The 16,189-nt window shown below is 42.7% G+C and overlaps 1 protein-coding gene across 1 annotated transcript; it reads right to left on the bottom strand.

The window, feature by feature from the left end:
• Positions 1-152: 152 nt before the first annotated feature.
• Positions 153-16,125, bottom strand: smyd5 (SMYD family member 5). The gene is made up of 13 exons (XM_088632823.1): positions 15,931-16,125; positions 13,810-13,918; positions 11,751-11,890; positions 10,926-11,047; positions 9,484-9,553; positions 8,174-8,281; positions 5,551-5,613; positions 4,018-4,088; positions 3,331-3,437; positions 2,748-2,804; positions 2,129-2,223; positions 1,352-1,422; positions 153-567 (listed from the first exon to the last, which is right to left on the bottom strand). Exons 1-13 carry the CDS (start codon positions 16,021-16,023, stop codon positions 426-428), a joined length of 1,248 nt encoding a protein of 415 aa, XP_088488949.1. The 5' UTR covers positions 16,024-16,125; the 3' UTR covers positions 153-425.
• Positions 16,126-16,189: the final 64 nt, after the last annotated feature.

Below are 16,189 nucleotides of genomic sequence, written 5' to 3'. Positions count from 1 at the left end.
AGAACCGTTGAACCTTCAGAGTGCAGGCCAGACTGGGGGACTCCCCCCTCCCCCAATAAGATGAGAATAGTACTGATTTTGCTCTCATCTCTGCCATCTCTACCTTGCAGCAGCCAGCAAACACATCAATGAGCAGAACAAGAACTCATCTGCACACTTCCTGCCATTTTATTTAGAATCATACAAATGGGAGAAAGAAGTGAAAGAATAACAAGTGAAACATGACCAGCAGACTGAACCCATGTGTTTGCGGTCTGTGTGGATGTAGCCAGGAAGAGATTCTATCGCGTGCGAAGTCTGAAGAGTACAGTCAGGAAAGAGACTGACACAGTGGCCGCTACGTGATCTGTGCAGAGGATCCATCACCACCAACTGCTGGGAGGGCAGGGCTGGCCAACAGCATTGTAGCATCAGCCTCGCACACATCAGACATCGGTCATCTCATCCTCCAGGTCATCCCCTTCAGTCTCCCCATCCCCCTCCTCCTCCTCCTCTTCCGAGGTCACATCAGGGTCATCAGCTTGGGAGTGACACTTGGGACAGGAGCAGACAAACAGGTAGTTCTCCCTGGAAAGACAAGGAGGACAGATTGGTTGCAGTTTACAGCGTAGGGTGGTCCCAGCCAAGTTTGTGAGGCTTGATGGGCTGGTGGTCCAGGTTAGGGGCTCATTGCCAGAAGGGACACAGCTCAAGCGTGGAGTCTGCTAGTGACTGACCGGCCTCGCGTTTCTTTCTTCAATGACGTGTCAACATGCGGCCCTGTCCCCAGTACAGTTGCAACAGCTGCTGTTGGAGAGACTAGGTAAAACATATAGCACATGTGCCGGACACAGAGCTCTGCTGAATGTAAGAGGGCCTCACCCGCTGTGGATCCTAATGCCCCAGTGTAGTGATTAAATAAGATAATTTTATTAGCCATATACGATTCTTGTATTAGGAATATGTCTTTTTCCATACCCCAACTTCCTCTCCCTGAGACACACAGACAGGGAGAGAAGCTTGGGGTCAGAGTGCAGGGTCAACCATTTATATGGCACCCCTGGAGTAGTTAGGGTTAAAGGCCTTGCTCAGGGGCCAAACGGAGCAGGATTCTTCTGCCAGCTGCAAAATACGAACTGGCAACCTTCCAGCCACAGGCACAGATCCTTAGCCACAGAGGCACCACATCGCCCATCAGACACTATACTGCAAAAAGGTGCTGTCCTTCAGATGAGACAAAACCGAGGTCCTGATTCTCCATGATCTGGATTCTCAGCTCACTGGACAGAGAGCTGGGCTGCAAGACTGAAGGCAGAGAGCTGCTGCCCCCTTGTGGTGAGAGCAGGGAAGCATGACAGTAGAGTCTCCATACCTCAGAATCTTGTGACGACTGTGGCGGCTCCTCTCTCTCTGACAGCAGTCTAAATAGCTGATGCAGATTTCCTAGAAAGGATGAGGAATCCACTTAGGAACTTAGGGCATCTATCACATGATTTTCAACTCTGCATTTTTACACGTTTGAAATCGGCAGCTGATCCAAAACTTTTTGCCAACTTCTTCGCTTCTGGTTTTTACAACAAACCTTTCCAAAGGTTTCCACCTTTTAAGTTCCACATCTGCATCCTCCCTCTTCTGCTTCCTTGTCTCGCACTCACTGCAGTATTTTCTAAATTTGTCCCTATCTCTGCTTGTGCTTGCCATTTTTCCACCAGCTAACTTTTTTTCCAAGCTAGTTTAGTTAGGCCAGAATAACTTTTAGCTTGCAACCGATGGCCTATGACGTAGTTAGTGCAGGACACGCCTCCAGTTCTGAATAAAGAACGTGCTCTTCCACTAACTTTAGATGTCATCTTGAGCTAAAATAAGAGTTTTGTGTGTGGCTTTATTAAAATATTTAAACATGTATTTTTATTTTTATGCGTGTGTGAAACGGGATTGGGGATTGTGGGGGGTGGCCAGCGCCTGGCCCTGGGCATCCACCCCCTTCGCCCCAGCCTTGAGATGGCCCTGCAACCATCTCACATACAAACATTTAGAGGCCAGATTATGCACACTGTATAGACCTTTTGATTTCAAAAGTCACAGAATCCCTTGTCCATGAGAACCTCAGTCGCCTCCAGGAGGGCAACCTTGGGGCAGAGCTCCTTACCTCCCCAGCGGTGATGTCGGAGAGCGCCGTCAGGTGAAGCAGGAAGTTGTTGTCAGGGAAGGAGGCCTCAGCGTTAGGAAAGCAGCTGTGGTTGCCTAGACAATACAAACAGCAATAGATGAAGAAGGAACATGGCAGAGCATCATCATCCAAGGTAGCTCAATCCAGAAACCAGCTTCGTATGGTTGCTGGTGGCACATGACAGGCAGTCAGCTTTGTTCTCTGCCCAATAGAAGCCAGCTGTCAGTCCTTATAACCACGACACCTGACAGCTGGGTTCTTCCCCATTTAAACCCTTTTGTTTCCCGAAAGCAGAGGTTTGTAGACTGGGACAATGCACTGATATTTCATGTGTAAGAAAGATTACATAATTACTCATGGTGTTTTCCATGCCCTCACATTGGAAACAGACATTAAATGCCCTTTCCCATTTCAGCCTTAAAAGCAGAACCTTTGCCTTGAGAAAGATGCATTTTCCTTTGATTTCCATGTCTCCTACATAGCAGATGGGGGAAATGAAAAATGCAAAAGCTAGCCCTGGCCACATGCTAATTAGGCTGTCACAAAAGGAGTCAAAACAAACAATAGACCCTTCCCCAGTCCATGGACCCCCACTTACAGGAGCTCTGCAAGAGGAAGAGTCCAGAGCCCTCGCAGTTCAGGAAATCACCGGTTTCTGTCAAAAGACAAGTGTAACATTGTCCTGGTTATTAGTCTGTTAGCTTTTAATTTAAAAAAGGATAGATGAACAGGTCCATCCACATTTTGGCAATAAATTGTCTTTTGGGTCAATCAATATTGTGTGCTGAGATGGCAAGTTTTGCTGAGCCTCCGAGTCCCCATTTCCCATCACTGTTATCTCTCAGACCCAGCCCTGGAGCTACCCAATTTTCTACCGGAGCTGACAGCATTCAACAGTAGGCTAAAGGAACATCAATAAATTATCAAGAACCTCATTACAACAGTATTACACTGCAGATTTATTCAATCTTTGTTTTTTGTGTACATCAGCAAGACTATTGTTCGGATAGGAAGTCAGCTCATCAGAGTAATGAAGTTAGAATGCTTGATAATATTATTAAGAATTTATCCTACCAAGACGACATCTGCTATACAGTATATCCCTCTCTTCAGTTTAAGCACAACTCATTTTTAATTATACAGAACGTTCACTATAGTATCATGTGCATACGGTGCCTAACCTGTCTCAATGTCCTTGTAGAGCTGGTCAATATAGGCATCCAGCTGCTCCCTCGGCTGGACAGGCAGCTCCAGTGCATCACAGCCATGGACCCACTGACTGAGAGAACTGGGAAACGGCAGGAATTACACATTGTCCTGCGCAGCTCATCACATGCCAGAACCAACTAACCACACATGCACCACCTGATTCATTTTAATGATCATTAGCCCGTTAACTAGAACAGCCTCTCTATTAATAACCAATACCCAGCTTTGCAAACCAGCTTGTGATATCATGCATGAGTTCTACAATGGGTAAAGATGGGAGTGCTCAGAGCCTGCCTGAAGGCTTCAGTGGGCTCAGATAACTATATGGGTTTCCAATCCCTCTCTCTCCCTTCCCCATCGCATTTGCTTTGACTGGCCCTCCATATCGCGGCACTATGTGATCCTTGGACTACTTTCATTGAGATGACATGTTAAAACTTACAGAGCTCAACACTGGGCTGACATTAGCAACTCTGCCTCATCTAACATTCAGTGCAGATCAAACTAATTAATTCAACTGCATTTTTGTTTGTGGTAAATACTTCCCAAAGGGTCTTAATTAAGAATACATATCAGCCAAGAGTGACACTGTTTGTGCGTAATTGCATGCAACACAGACAAGCACAACTGGAAAAGACCAGAGATTACACAGCCCTCACCTGGTCCCAATACCCTGGCCATTAGTCCCCACCAAGGCGAAGAGAGAGCGGAAACCTTCAGGGCTGAACCACTGCAAGAGAAGGACATCCGAGTGAACATGGCCCTTTCTCATCTGAACATGAAAATGTTCTATTTTTAAGTAACTAGTAGGGTTGGGTACCTCCTCTGGAAAACGTACCATGGAATACCGTGATATACATGCATGTACCGTGGTATACCGCAAACCTTTTGCATGTTTATATACGGAGATTTTCTCATATTTTTATTTCATGATTAGTAAAGCATTTTGAGTTGTATACAAAATAAAGTAATGAAAATTGTTGTTTTGTTGTTTTATTGGAACCAAAGAACTAGAAATAACACTAAACAGTGTAACAGAACAATTTAACAATATGCAGATTTTTGTCAATCATTAAATGATTAAATCTTTTTTCACAAGGTATTGGAGGTTCATTTTGCTTAGCAAGATAATGTAAAATTCAACATATGACAGGTGCTTGTAAGTTCTAGCATTTTCTCTTTACAATGAGTAAAGTTGATGTTTACAACCTTATGAAACATGTTTAGCATTTTCGATTGCCTTTGGCTATTTCATCTAAACTTAAAAGAATCCTCAATACTTGCTTAAAACATTGCTGAGACAAGATATTCTATATTGACTTAAACAGCTCAAACAAAATCCAAAAAGGAAACAATTCAAAGAATGTGTAATGGTAGCAATGGAATTACAAACATGATCAAGACTAGACTTCCTTCCTGACTAGAGTTACAGTAGAATCAGGAAAACTAGAAACAACAGCGCATGTTCAATGGGTCATTGGGGAAAGTCAAGGTCTTTCTGAACCAATCAGCTATGATTATTTCCGTGTGATTTCCGAAATCACGTCATATTTCTAAACTTACTAGCCAATGATATGCAAGAAATACCTTTAGTGTGACTTTTTTTTTTACTCACCCTTTTAAAGTTAATGACATTTTAATCACAGTCATTTTGTTCTTTGAATCAAATTTGAATTTATGAATGTAAACAGTAGACAATCTCTGTTAAAATCGAAAAAATAAAACCGCCGACGGAAATTGCCAGAAATTACTGAGCGTACCGGTCAGTCTAAAACATACCACGGAATGTACCGCGTGACTAAAGAACCGGAGTTTACCGGTATACCAGTTTTACCGTGCACCTCTAGTAACTAGTGTGATTGATGGGGCAACACTGTGGTGCAGTGGTTAGCACTGCTGCCTCTCAGCAGGACCCCCGACTTCAATTCAAGACCAGGGGTGCTAACTGTGTGGAGTTTGTATCTTCTCTCCGTGTTCAGGTGGGTTGCTTGTTGCGACAGACTCAAGTTTCCCCACAACCCTGTATTGGATGAAGAACTTATAAAATGGATATAGTGTGATTGACTCCTAATAAAAAAAAGTGCTGCGTCTTTCACATATAAAGCATCCCTGCAAATGCAATGATAAAGGAGGCGGCTGGCCAGAAGATTTATCAAGTGACAGCACAGCTCTAAGGAAAGTGCGTGACTCACCCTGCTGAGGTGATCGTCATACAAAGCTGCAGTAAAAAGGTTCCGCAAAGATTCCAGCTGGCCCTGAGAGAAAGAAAGAGACGGCATTAGATACAACACTGTTCACTCCCAGTGTGTACTGGGCACACCTCTGCAGGTCAGTTGGTGCATTTTAATTATGTGGGTGTTGGCACTGCCTGCTACCTCAGACATGGCTGTGATTTGCATTCCAAACGCATGGGCCTGTTTTCCTGAACTGTTTGACATATTACAGTCTAGATTCTTATTCAAACAATCATAATCAGACAACATGCTTTTCTATATACATCCTCAGAACACTCATTTCTTCCTCAATTATCCCAACTTCAATTAGAGAGTGGTCAGTGCCTTTTCTATACTCTTTCCTATATAAGATGGCTTGATTGCCTTCACCTGAACCCCATTGCTTTCAGGATGTTATGCTTCCCGTAATTAAACCCTGAGGTCATTCAAAAGTCAAAGCAACAGGTACAGTTCTGACTGCTGAATGAAAATCACGCGGAATTTGGGATAAAACCGGTACCCGGAATTGCTTCTCAAGAATGTCTTCCTTTGTGCAGTACTTGGGATACTATTTCTTCAGTAAGAGGTAACAAGAGCTAATGTTAAATGTATAACTCTGTGGAATATCACCCTTTTCCATTAATCCCTATCACTACATAAAATGTATCTGATCATGAGCAATTCCTTGATTCGAGAGCGCACACAGCAGTGAAAATATTGAAAATATTAACATGGTAATGGTAATGATAATGGTAAAAATTTAACTCTGAAAATTTATCTTATAGCTTTAATCCACATTACAAGATCAGGTGTGGTTTGCATATCATTATGCCAACAAACACAGCGAGCCCACATATTCCTTTTTCTGTTTTCTCTGTTTAACTATATTACTCACACCAATCACAGGAATTCTCCAGTTCTCAAAATTAAAACTGCCTTTCTTTAGCAAGAACATGTGCATCTTCACTAGCCTCTCTTGCTGTGCAGATGTGCCAGCTGCTGTGGAAGGCTGGCAGGGACACTCAACCTACAGGAGCTGTCCAAGGTGCTGAAGTTCCAGCTCTCTCATTATCAACATTGCTGGACACTCTAGGGTGCCCTTCACTTGGTGCTTAACAAAGGTGCTCATTAAGAAGACATTTTCCACACATCAAAAGTGCCCCTAAATTCACACAGCACTTATACACCATAGCATTAAGGTAAAAATTGTGACAGCTGTTTATAATGCCAGGAAGAAATTAAGCTCTAAAAATAAACAGCAGCCCCAGTAGGTTTAGTTTTGCCTTGTCTGGGGTGCATTACAGTAGTGTTAACTGTCCATCTTGGCCAAATGCTCAAGGCAAACACGATTAGATGGCAAGCCACTGAAGCTAAGCAGGTGTGAGCCTGGGCATTACCTGGATGGGAGACCTCCTGGGAAAAACTATGGTTGCTGCCAGAAAAGGTATTAGTTGGGCCAGTAGGGGGTGCTCTGTGTGGGATCCTAATGCCCCAGTATAGTGCCTGGGACACTATACTGTAAAAAGGCATCTTCCTTCAGAAGAGACATAAAACCGAGGTCCTGACTCTGTGGTCATGAAATAGATACATTCTGAGGTTTAAGGGAATTTCCAACACTGACAGGCTGAATGAAATGAACACTGTTTAGTTCTTTGATGAAACGCACATGAAAATAATCCTAAATGAAGATGTCAAAGATGAAATTGTTTTGCATTTTTGTTTGAGTAAATTAACACAAGACAAAAAACTCAGAAGGAAATGAATTTTGTCACACGAGATTTACTGTTCACACATTTACCATTGGTTGCCAAAGAGCATGCCAACTGTAAATGGTATAATCTTACGAGCTGATACTGGTTGTAGATTGCAAGGTGACAGACATGAAGCCCAGGCATTTCACTGTGCTGGCATGATGCTAGCACGATGTCATTAGCATATCACATGCTGGCCACAGGAATAGGGGACACCACAATTGTTTAAATTGGTCTTAGTCATTTTTCAACTGAAATAATTTGGTGTTGAAAGGGCTAGGTATTCAGAATATTATATCAGCAAGTTAAAAGACTTATTTTGCTCATCCTGCCCCATTTGTAAGTAATTCAGCATTGGCAGAGGCCTCTGCAGTAATAACAATAACACTGGGTAAATTCTAAAACCTTAAATACATACAAATGATCATTATTAACAGTGTCAAAATAAACATTCTTATTAGAAAAGACTCGTGCCATGTTTTAAGATTACAATAAGATCAATTATTTTTGTATTTGGCCTCTGACCTTTCTGGGGGCCAATATACTTTATGTTGTACAACAATCACTTGTTCTTCTTTATATAATGTTATCAAATGTATGATATCACATAATTATATGGTTAATGGTTCAAATTAAATCTTATTATTAGAATAAGGCTTGCCAATACAGTGCTAAACATTTTCATTACAGATGGCTTAATTCTGTTACAATCTATTTATTTATTTTCCCTGCTCAATGTCAGGTTTGTAGAACATTTTCTTTGCCATTTTTATTTTGCCACCCCAGTTGCACACACTGCACATATAGGAGTATTCACAGATTGAAACCAATTCCTATCTGCAAGCTCTCACCTGGAACTTCTCCCCCAGGAGCTTGTGAGCAATCTGCTCCTCCTGCTCGCTGGCTGTCCTGCTGCAGAGCTGAGAGAAGATACTCAGCCAGTGGCCTTTATCCTGAGCCTGCGAGCCAAACACAGACACTGCCTGAACACAACTCAACATGAAAATAACTCCTTTCATAACTCATTCTCTTCTCAGAGGTTATCAGGGGGATATTATTTGGATTTAAAAAACTGCAGTAACCTTTACTATTCAAAAACACCAACAGTGTCTTAGCCCTGCACAATGCTACTGCTTTGCTACTAATACAGAAGGTCAGTATATTCTTCACTATGCATTTCATGCCAAAAACCTTATTTAGACAGATATTCATAGACAGGAGGACAGGAATTTAATTTGTATAAACACATCAAACCATTTTAACCTTGCATTTATGCTGACAACCAAAAGAAACATGATAATTTATGCAGGTATGATTTTTAAGAAATTAAGTGGATTAAGTGGCATGATTAAACGTTTTGGCATTTTCATTACTCATGACAGATCGATGCACTGAGTTGCCCCTTCAGTGACTAGACTTGACTGGGCATGGGTGAGGACGCGATTAAACCCACTGAACATCAACCCTGGTGAAAATCATGATGGAAACCAAGACGCTTTGCTTTATAAAGAAGAACAGTGCTTTCATGTCATCGGTATGTGGAAGGCTGAACCTGGTCAGCACCTTGTTGCTCAAACAGGCACATGCCTGCCCCAGCTCTCTGGGAGGAGCAGAGACGAATCCCTCAAGCCTGGAGCTTGCATCTTGTACTGTGTCCAACATTGGCCACGCATGCTACTAACCTATGACTTTCACAGCAGGCCCCTGCTGAGGAACCCCATCAATAAATATAAACCAGCTTGATACATTTACCCATGGTCATGTCAGTTCTACGAATTAGCAGTACAGCTGCAAGAAAAAGATTGGCAATAATAACATTGTGATTTACTGCAGCTATAAGAGAGATTTTTCTTTTGATGCTCAGTATAAAGTTCAAACCCATTCAATGGTCTTGATGCTGACAGATGGAAATCATTATAAATGTCCAGGATAGAAAATAAGAGCTAAACTCATAAATGAGGAAGTCATGGCCACACTTAATTCATCTCAGTATTTCTCTAGCAACGCATTATCAAAAGTATAGAAAGAATTAAAAGGTTTTACTTTAGTGCGATTTGTCAATCCTGGAATTTTCATTATGGTACTTTTGGTTGCTTTCTAGGGTTAAGAAAAAGGAAAAATCAGGGTGTAATTTATGGAAATAAAATAACTGGTACTGTACCTGTTTTACTATTGCTACCATCCGAGCCATTAACATAATGCTGGCGGTCTCTGGTGGGTAATGCATGCTCCTGGGAAACAATGAGAGAGACAGTCAGACAGACAAAGGCGTCTGTTAGTAAGCCAGGTCTGCAGCCTGCTGTCCGCAGTGTGGCAGAAAATCACATTTCACTGTAAAAGTGCCGGAAGATGGCACAAAAGGGAAGTTCTTTTTAGCATCTGTGGAAATTGCTGGACTTTTCCTCCTTTTTGGTGTGCCAGCAATCACCTCTTTAACAAGCACTTCTTTAAGGTGCATTGTGCTGGAAGCCTAGCTGAGCAAACAGTATTAACACCAACACTATAGTCCATCTGTTCCATTAGGTTTAACGCCAGTTACCAAAGTAGCAAAGTCTGCAGAAGTGTTATCATGCCCATCCTCGTTGATAGATTTTGAACCTTTCCTTTTTTTTATTTGTTACACCAGGGTTGAACTATAAGGGGAAAATGTCAACCCCCCCCCCCCCCAACTAATGTTCTAAAGAAATAAACACCGAGAGGTTCTGTCCAAGACCCTCCACCATAGCTTCTGTGAACTTTGCAATACGGCTTATAGAGATCACCAATGACTGACTCGGCCCGGACAGCGCTATTGTAACGGCCCGGACAGCCAGCCAAATACAAGGGTTACAGCCAGCAGGACACGACGAGGAAGTGTGCTGGTGAGGAAGTGCCCTCACTGGCCAGAGAACACGCCTGGCACTTTCTTTAAGCTCTTCTGCATGGCTGTGCTGAAGACTGACAAAAGCTAGCTGGTCACGTTTTAATTTAGGTCTTCTCCCGGTGTTCCCCCTAGATGGACTTCACAGGAGTCCTAGATGAGCCCACCTTGAATCTGGGCACACCTGCTCATCACACACCTTTCTGGAATCAACTGAGACCGTACCTGTAATGCCTTTTTACAGCTTCTACTGAAAGGACATTTGAACAAGTAAGAAACGCCAATAAAAAACAGCACGGTGTTCCCTTTGAACTGCTATCATCATAATAAGTATATTTTCTCCCACAGTTTGACTGGAGAGCTGTGTCAGCACGTGTTGGTTGCAAAGGAAAAAGTAAAGGTTACTTCCATGCTGAAAACTGAAAGAAAAAGCTGTTTTCTCTCAGTTTATTGAGACCTTATGCAGAAAACGTTTTTTTTTAAACTAAAGGAGGTTAAATAACTGAGAAAAATAAATTATAAATGTATTACTATAATTATAAATTATAGATTTGGACTGCACTACAACACGGGTGGCTGTAATTCTGTGCTCCAGAGACTGCGCGCACACGGTACAGTTATAATAAATGTTTTCAGGTGAAGTGTTCTCCTTGTGAAATTTCAGGCTCCACACCCAAGTCTTTCCCTCCCACCTTTCTTCTTTTCCTGGAGGGCCCAACTGTACCCCTCTTCCCCACACTCACCGCCAGGCCTCCTGCAGTTTATTGAGTGGGTGCTCCAGGTCGTCCCGGGACTGGCCCAGACACAGCACCTGGTGGTATTGCTCCAGAGCTGCCCGCCGGCACTCAGTGCTGCAGTACATGACCTGCAGGGGGAGACACCGAGTCAGCGCAGGAAAGGGGACAGTCCATCACCCAGGCTGTTGCTGCAGTACAGCATCAATTTTCCCTCATTCTGCTATCTGTTCTGTTAGCACAGATATCAACTATTCTGTTCTCTACTGAGCAAAAGAAAGAAAAATTAAAATAGGAATTACGGGTGTGATTAGGGAGTACTTTTGCACTAGATAGCCCTCTTTGTTTTTTTTTAGAACACTCTGGTGTCCTCCCTCTTACTAAAGATGTGTTATGTAAAGTTCTTGGTGTTGTCTGGGTGTTTGGCATCTCTAAATTGACCCCATGTGCTTGTGTACATGTCCTGCACCAGACTGACTGGTCCTGTTTTGCACACTGAGCTTCCTGGAAGGGCTCCTGGCTGCCAGGACCCTCATCAGAAACAACCAGCTTTCTGATAATGGCTAGAAGAAATAATGCAACCACAGATTAAGAAAAAAAAACGACGAAGATGTTCCTTCTATTGGGCAGAGCCGCTGCGCAGTGATTAGCATTACTGCCTCACAGCACTGGGGCCCCGAGTTCAATTCTTGAACTGGGGTGCTTCTGTGTGGAGTTTGTATGTTCTCCCTGTGTTCCTGTGGGTTTTCTCTTATAGTCCAAACACGTGGTGGTGGTTGAAAGAGGCTGCAAGCAGAGGAGGAGGAGATGGGCAGGGAGCAGGCAGAACAGTACCTGGCAGCGTGGGCAAGCCTGGTGGAGCTCAGGGTGGATGCTGCACTGCTCGGGGTGCGGCAGCAGGAGACTGGCATTGCCGCTGAGCCTCCGGGCATTCTCCTCCGCCGTCTCCAGAGACCGCAGGCAGTACTCGCAGGCTGGGGCCGCAGGGCAGAAACAGACAGAACACGGTGAGCAGCACTGACACACCGGCCGAGCTCAAAGAGAAACAGAAACAGCATCCGCCATCTTGAAGAATTAGTTAACGTTACAAAAGGTACATCATAAAACACTTCTCCACCAAGTAATAAGAACAGATCCCAGAGTCCGTCACCAAACTGGAGACAATTCATAAACAGCCACCACCTCTACCTCAGGCTCAGCACTGTCAACATATAAAATAAAGAAATACATGTCTTTATAGCCTTATTGCTTTATTCATGGACACTTTGGAAGGGCACACAAACGTGTGTCATTTTAGAGATTAAACGAACCTAAAATTTCATTAAAACACTCTTTGAAGGATCCCAGAGTATGAGCATCAACCACCTGGTTGGAACGTTCGTTCGACATCCACAACTCTTTGTATAAAGAAATTATTCTTATCTCTTGCATAAATTGATTCCCTTTTAGTTTCTAATAGAAGAATATTCTTGATTCTCTACTAAGTTTTAAATGGTCTCTGGGACACCGTCTATAGAGAAGGAAGGGCTCAATTCCCATACCACTTCAACTCTTTCAGAACAGATTCAATTCCATCTCTATCCAATTTTAGTTCCACAGATTCAAATACCCCCGCATATTCCCATCTTCTTCAAACATTTGTCATTCCACATCCTGCTCTGCATCTAGTTTTTTTATTACAATTTGCATTAAAAGGTATACAAACAACATAGGCTTATTTAGTTTAACACCACAATCAACAGCATTAATGATAACTTCTACTGCAGTACAACACAAATGATTAATTTATTCAAGAAACATAGAATAGTACTTTAGCAGGATTTCATTTCAAATTGAAAAAAGAAGAAAAAAAACTTTTTAGTTGTCAAGCCTTATCAGTAGAGCAACACAGATGTCCTTGGGACACTAGGAGAGACAGTGCTGTCTGCAATACAGAGGGAAGTGAAATCAGCACCAGTGAAGTGAACAATTCTGATGGGAGGATGCACTGGGAGACGGATTCACAGGGTCTGAAGGTCTGGACAGGTCAGCAAATGCCCCAAGAGTTTCAGGGTGCTTTGTTGATCATGTGCTATTAGAAATTTGGTTTGTACTCAAGTGAGAGCTTTTTTTCACCTGAGTGAAAAAAGCTTCCCCTCAGAAAGTACTGATAAAACACTTTCCCTCTTTTACAATACCCCCCATTTCTCTAGGAACAAATCATGTCTTTTTTCAACCACGTCTGTAGTTCAGTGTCCTTTTCTTCTTTAAGACAGTCCTAAGAGCTTCCCTCTGCAACGCAGAAGTGAGAAACTCAGAACTCAGATGGTGCATTCAGCACTTCATAAGAGCCAGGACATGACTCCTTCCGGACTGCATCTAGACACTGAGATCTAGATAAAACTCGGTTGTATAAACGGGTTGCACTTAAACACCATAGCTGGGGAACATCCTATCAGACGGACACACGAAGAGACAAAGGAACAAAGAGGGAGTTTCTCTCTGTCCCGCGATTCCTCTGAGCACAAAACCGATTGGGAAGGCAAACTGCCTCTTTTCCATTCCACAGATTGTCAGGCTGATCATGTCTGTCATTAGGAGGCTGCAAGCATCAAAACTACCAGGGCTAATGATGAATCACCCAACAAAAGAGACTACATTTGGCCATTTGGCAATGCATTTGTGCAGTACTGTGTAACATCCCTCGCAGAATGACTTAAAGGGAAAAACCATTCTGGGAGAAGACGGGTATTTGGTAATTTCCTGTTATTGTTACTAAAACAACATCATGGCATAGGTATAGAAAAAATACTTTAGTGTCGAATAAGCATATTGATTTTAGAGTTAACTAGACTAGGCTACAAACCTGTAATAATAATGATAAAGGTATTGGAATCAACAATTCTCACCTCACCTCTGTATTTATACAAGGCATTCCACAGGAACTGCGCAGACACCAGGGGGCGCTCAATAAATATATTTTCTCCTTTGCAGATGGCTTTCTTGGCAAACAATCCTCTTCCCTACAAGTGAATAACAATTCAGGTGACACTTCTGTAGGATTTGACTCAGCTCCAACCTGCTTCATCAAACAAGATGTTAACAAGCCGTTAACCCCAGCACTAACGAACCCATTAGAGCTTTGCTGCAACATGATGTGACCAGATTGATGTGCTCTTGTTGTTCACCTGCACTGCCAGGAAACTCTTCCTGTGTGTCTGGCAAGTGAAACAACAGAAATAGTGGCCACTACCGCAGAAAACAAGACCACAGAAGATCCTATGACACGTTTCTGGGCACACCAGAGCTCTCAGTCGCACAGTGTAATAACAGAAGGATTACTTTGAGCTCTTCCATTAGTTTTCACTCTCGACACTCAATGGAGTCTTTATTTAATACATTTTAAATAATCTTTAGATCACCACACTGAGGAGCAAAACAAATTGAAAACGTGCCGATCAAGCAATAAGCCTGTTAGTCCAATTAAGGATTAAATGCCCCGAAAACAGTCCCTGGGCAGCTTCTCTGAAGACATGACCTGAGCGCTGTGAAGCAAAACGGACTCACGACTGCTCACCCATCCACCTGAACCGACAACCTGGCCCAGCGTGGAAGTTATATCCGCGGCCCATGGGAATGTCTGACCTCAATACCGCAATCAACAGCACACAGCCAGTCAGGCACTGCTGGGGTTGCATGGGCTTAAATCATTTACTAGTCCAACTACTAGTCAACACTGACCCCTGCAGTTTAGTAAGGCAGTCAGATAATACCTCTCAGCTGAGCACTCCGGTGGCACACAATTCAAAGGGATGCCTTAACCCCCCTCCTCACTGGCACAAGGTCCCAATGACAAAGCCGAGACAGAGGCTGAAAACATTTATGAAACGTTTATTATTTTAAAATAATAAATCCTATAAATACATAGTTTTCATGTCTCACCAGTACAATGAACACAAAAGCCAGTAGCTTGTAAAACCAGTCTAAGTCAAACTGCTGGGCAGCGGTACTGCGTTTCAATATTCGATGGTATGAGAGGCAATACAGCATGAATCTGCTGCTGGTCTTCATTTGCTGTGGACATTCCAAAACAACTACCCACAATCCAGGCAATAACAGATTTCCTCATGCATCACTTGACAACCAGTTCATTCGCAGACCCATCGCAGGACATCACAGTCACAGCTTACAACTGCACTGGTTATTTAACATTTATTTAAAAATCACAATGTGCAGCTTGCATGATCTTCATAAAATGTATTATTTTCATTAATCACATGCTTAGGCCTATGCTATATTCATTTACATGATCACAATTTCTTGACGTCCCACTAATCTTATATATTTCCATAAGGTTTGATGTAACGGAGGCAAAACTGAATGATATTATAATTATTTGACTCCCTTTTTTATTAATGTGTAAATTTTACAATCACTGGACAACTGAAATATTCACACAATATCAGTGGAATATCAGTGAAAATTCAGTGCAAAATCCTCATTAAAAAATGCCATGCTCGTCTTCAAGAACAGACGCCCGTAATAGCATAGTTGCTCGCTAGTATTTCTATTCTAAATAATACTTGACCTAACGCTCCTATTCATTGGGACACGTTTTTTAATAAACCTCATGTAAGCTTCTGAAGTTAATAATCTGTTAACAATTTAAAAAGCGTATGAATCTAATATAATAGGCGTCACAAATACAAAATACCGTTTCTCAATCTCGTAACATGATGATACTACAGTACACCGTTATGTCCTAGATCATCGTAGTCCTGCAGTATTTTAAAACTAGGCCATGTTAAGGATTCAAAGCCGACTCCACTTCGAAATTATACAAAAGTAATAGATGAATACAGTTACTTTTCTCAATTTGCCTATAACCTAAATAGCATGACTCGTGACAACCCTATATACCACATACTTTGCCAGCCAGCATGGCAGCAGCATTAAACAAAACATTAAAAATACTGTACTGAAATTCACAACGGTAAACAAAATTCCCTGAATGACGTTTCCTTAAAACACCCACCTTGACTTTATCAATGAATCGGACCTCGACCAAGCCGCCGACTTTACCGGGCTCTGAGCAGAACGAAAACATGTCACCGCTGGGGGCGGCCATCTTGAATTTACCCTCTCACCCCTGACTCCGCTCCCGAGCCAATAAGGCCGCGAGACCGCGCGGCCGCCTTGCGCACAGACGGGCTGCCTCTGCTGCGGCTGACTGTCTCGCCGCGACCCAGTTTCCACCTGGGTGACAGATTGTGTTTTTTTTTTTTTTTTTAAAA

The sequence above is a fragment of the Lepisosteus platostomus genome, chromosome 1 (assembly GCF_059453375.1).
Source record: "Lepisosteus platostomus isolate fLepPlt1 chromosome 1, fLepPlt1.hap1, whole genome shotgun sequence".
Lineage (NCBI taxonomy): Eukaryota > Metazoa > Chordata > Actinopteri > Semionotiformes > Lepisosteidae > Lepisosteus > Lepisosteus platostomus.
Note: the sequence above shows the minus strand (reverse complement) of the source record. Positions and strands in the feature narration are given on the sequence as shown.

Coding starts and splice junctions, on each gene's coding strand:
- smyd5 (XM_088632823.1), bottom strand. CDS start 16,023: ATGGCCGCCCCCAGCGGTGACATGTTTTCGTTCTGCTCAGAGCCCGGT. Junction 1,423..2,128: donor CCGACATCACCGCTGGGGAG/GTAAGGAGCTCT, acceptor CATCCTTTCTAG/GAAATCTGCATCAGCTATTT. Junction 568..1,351: donor AGTCGTCACAAGATTCTGAG/GTATGGAGACTC, acceptor TTGTCTTTCCAG/GGAGAACTACCTGTTTGTCT.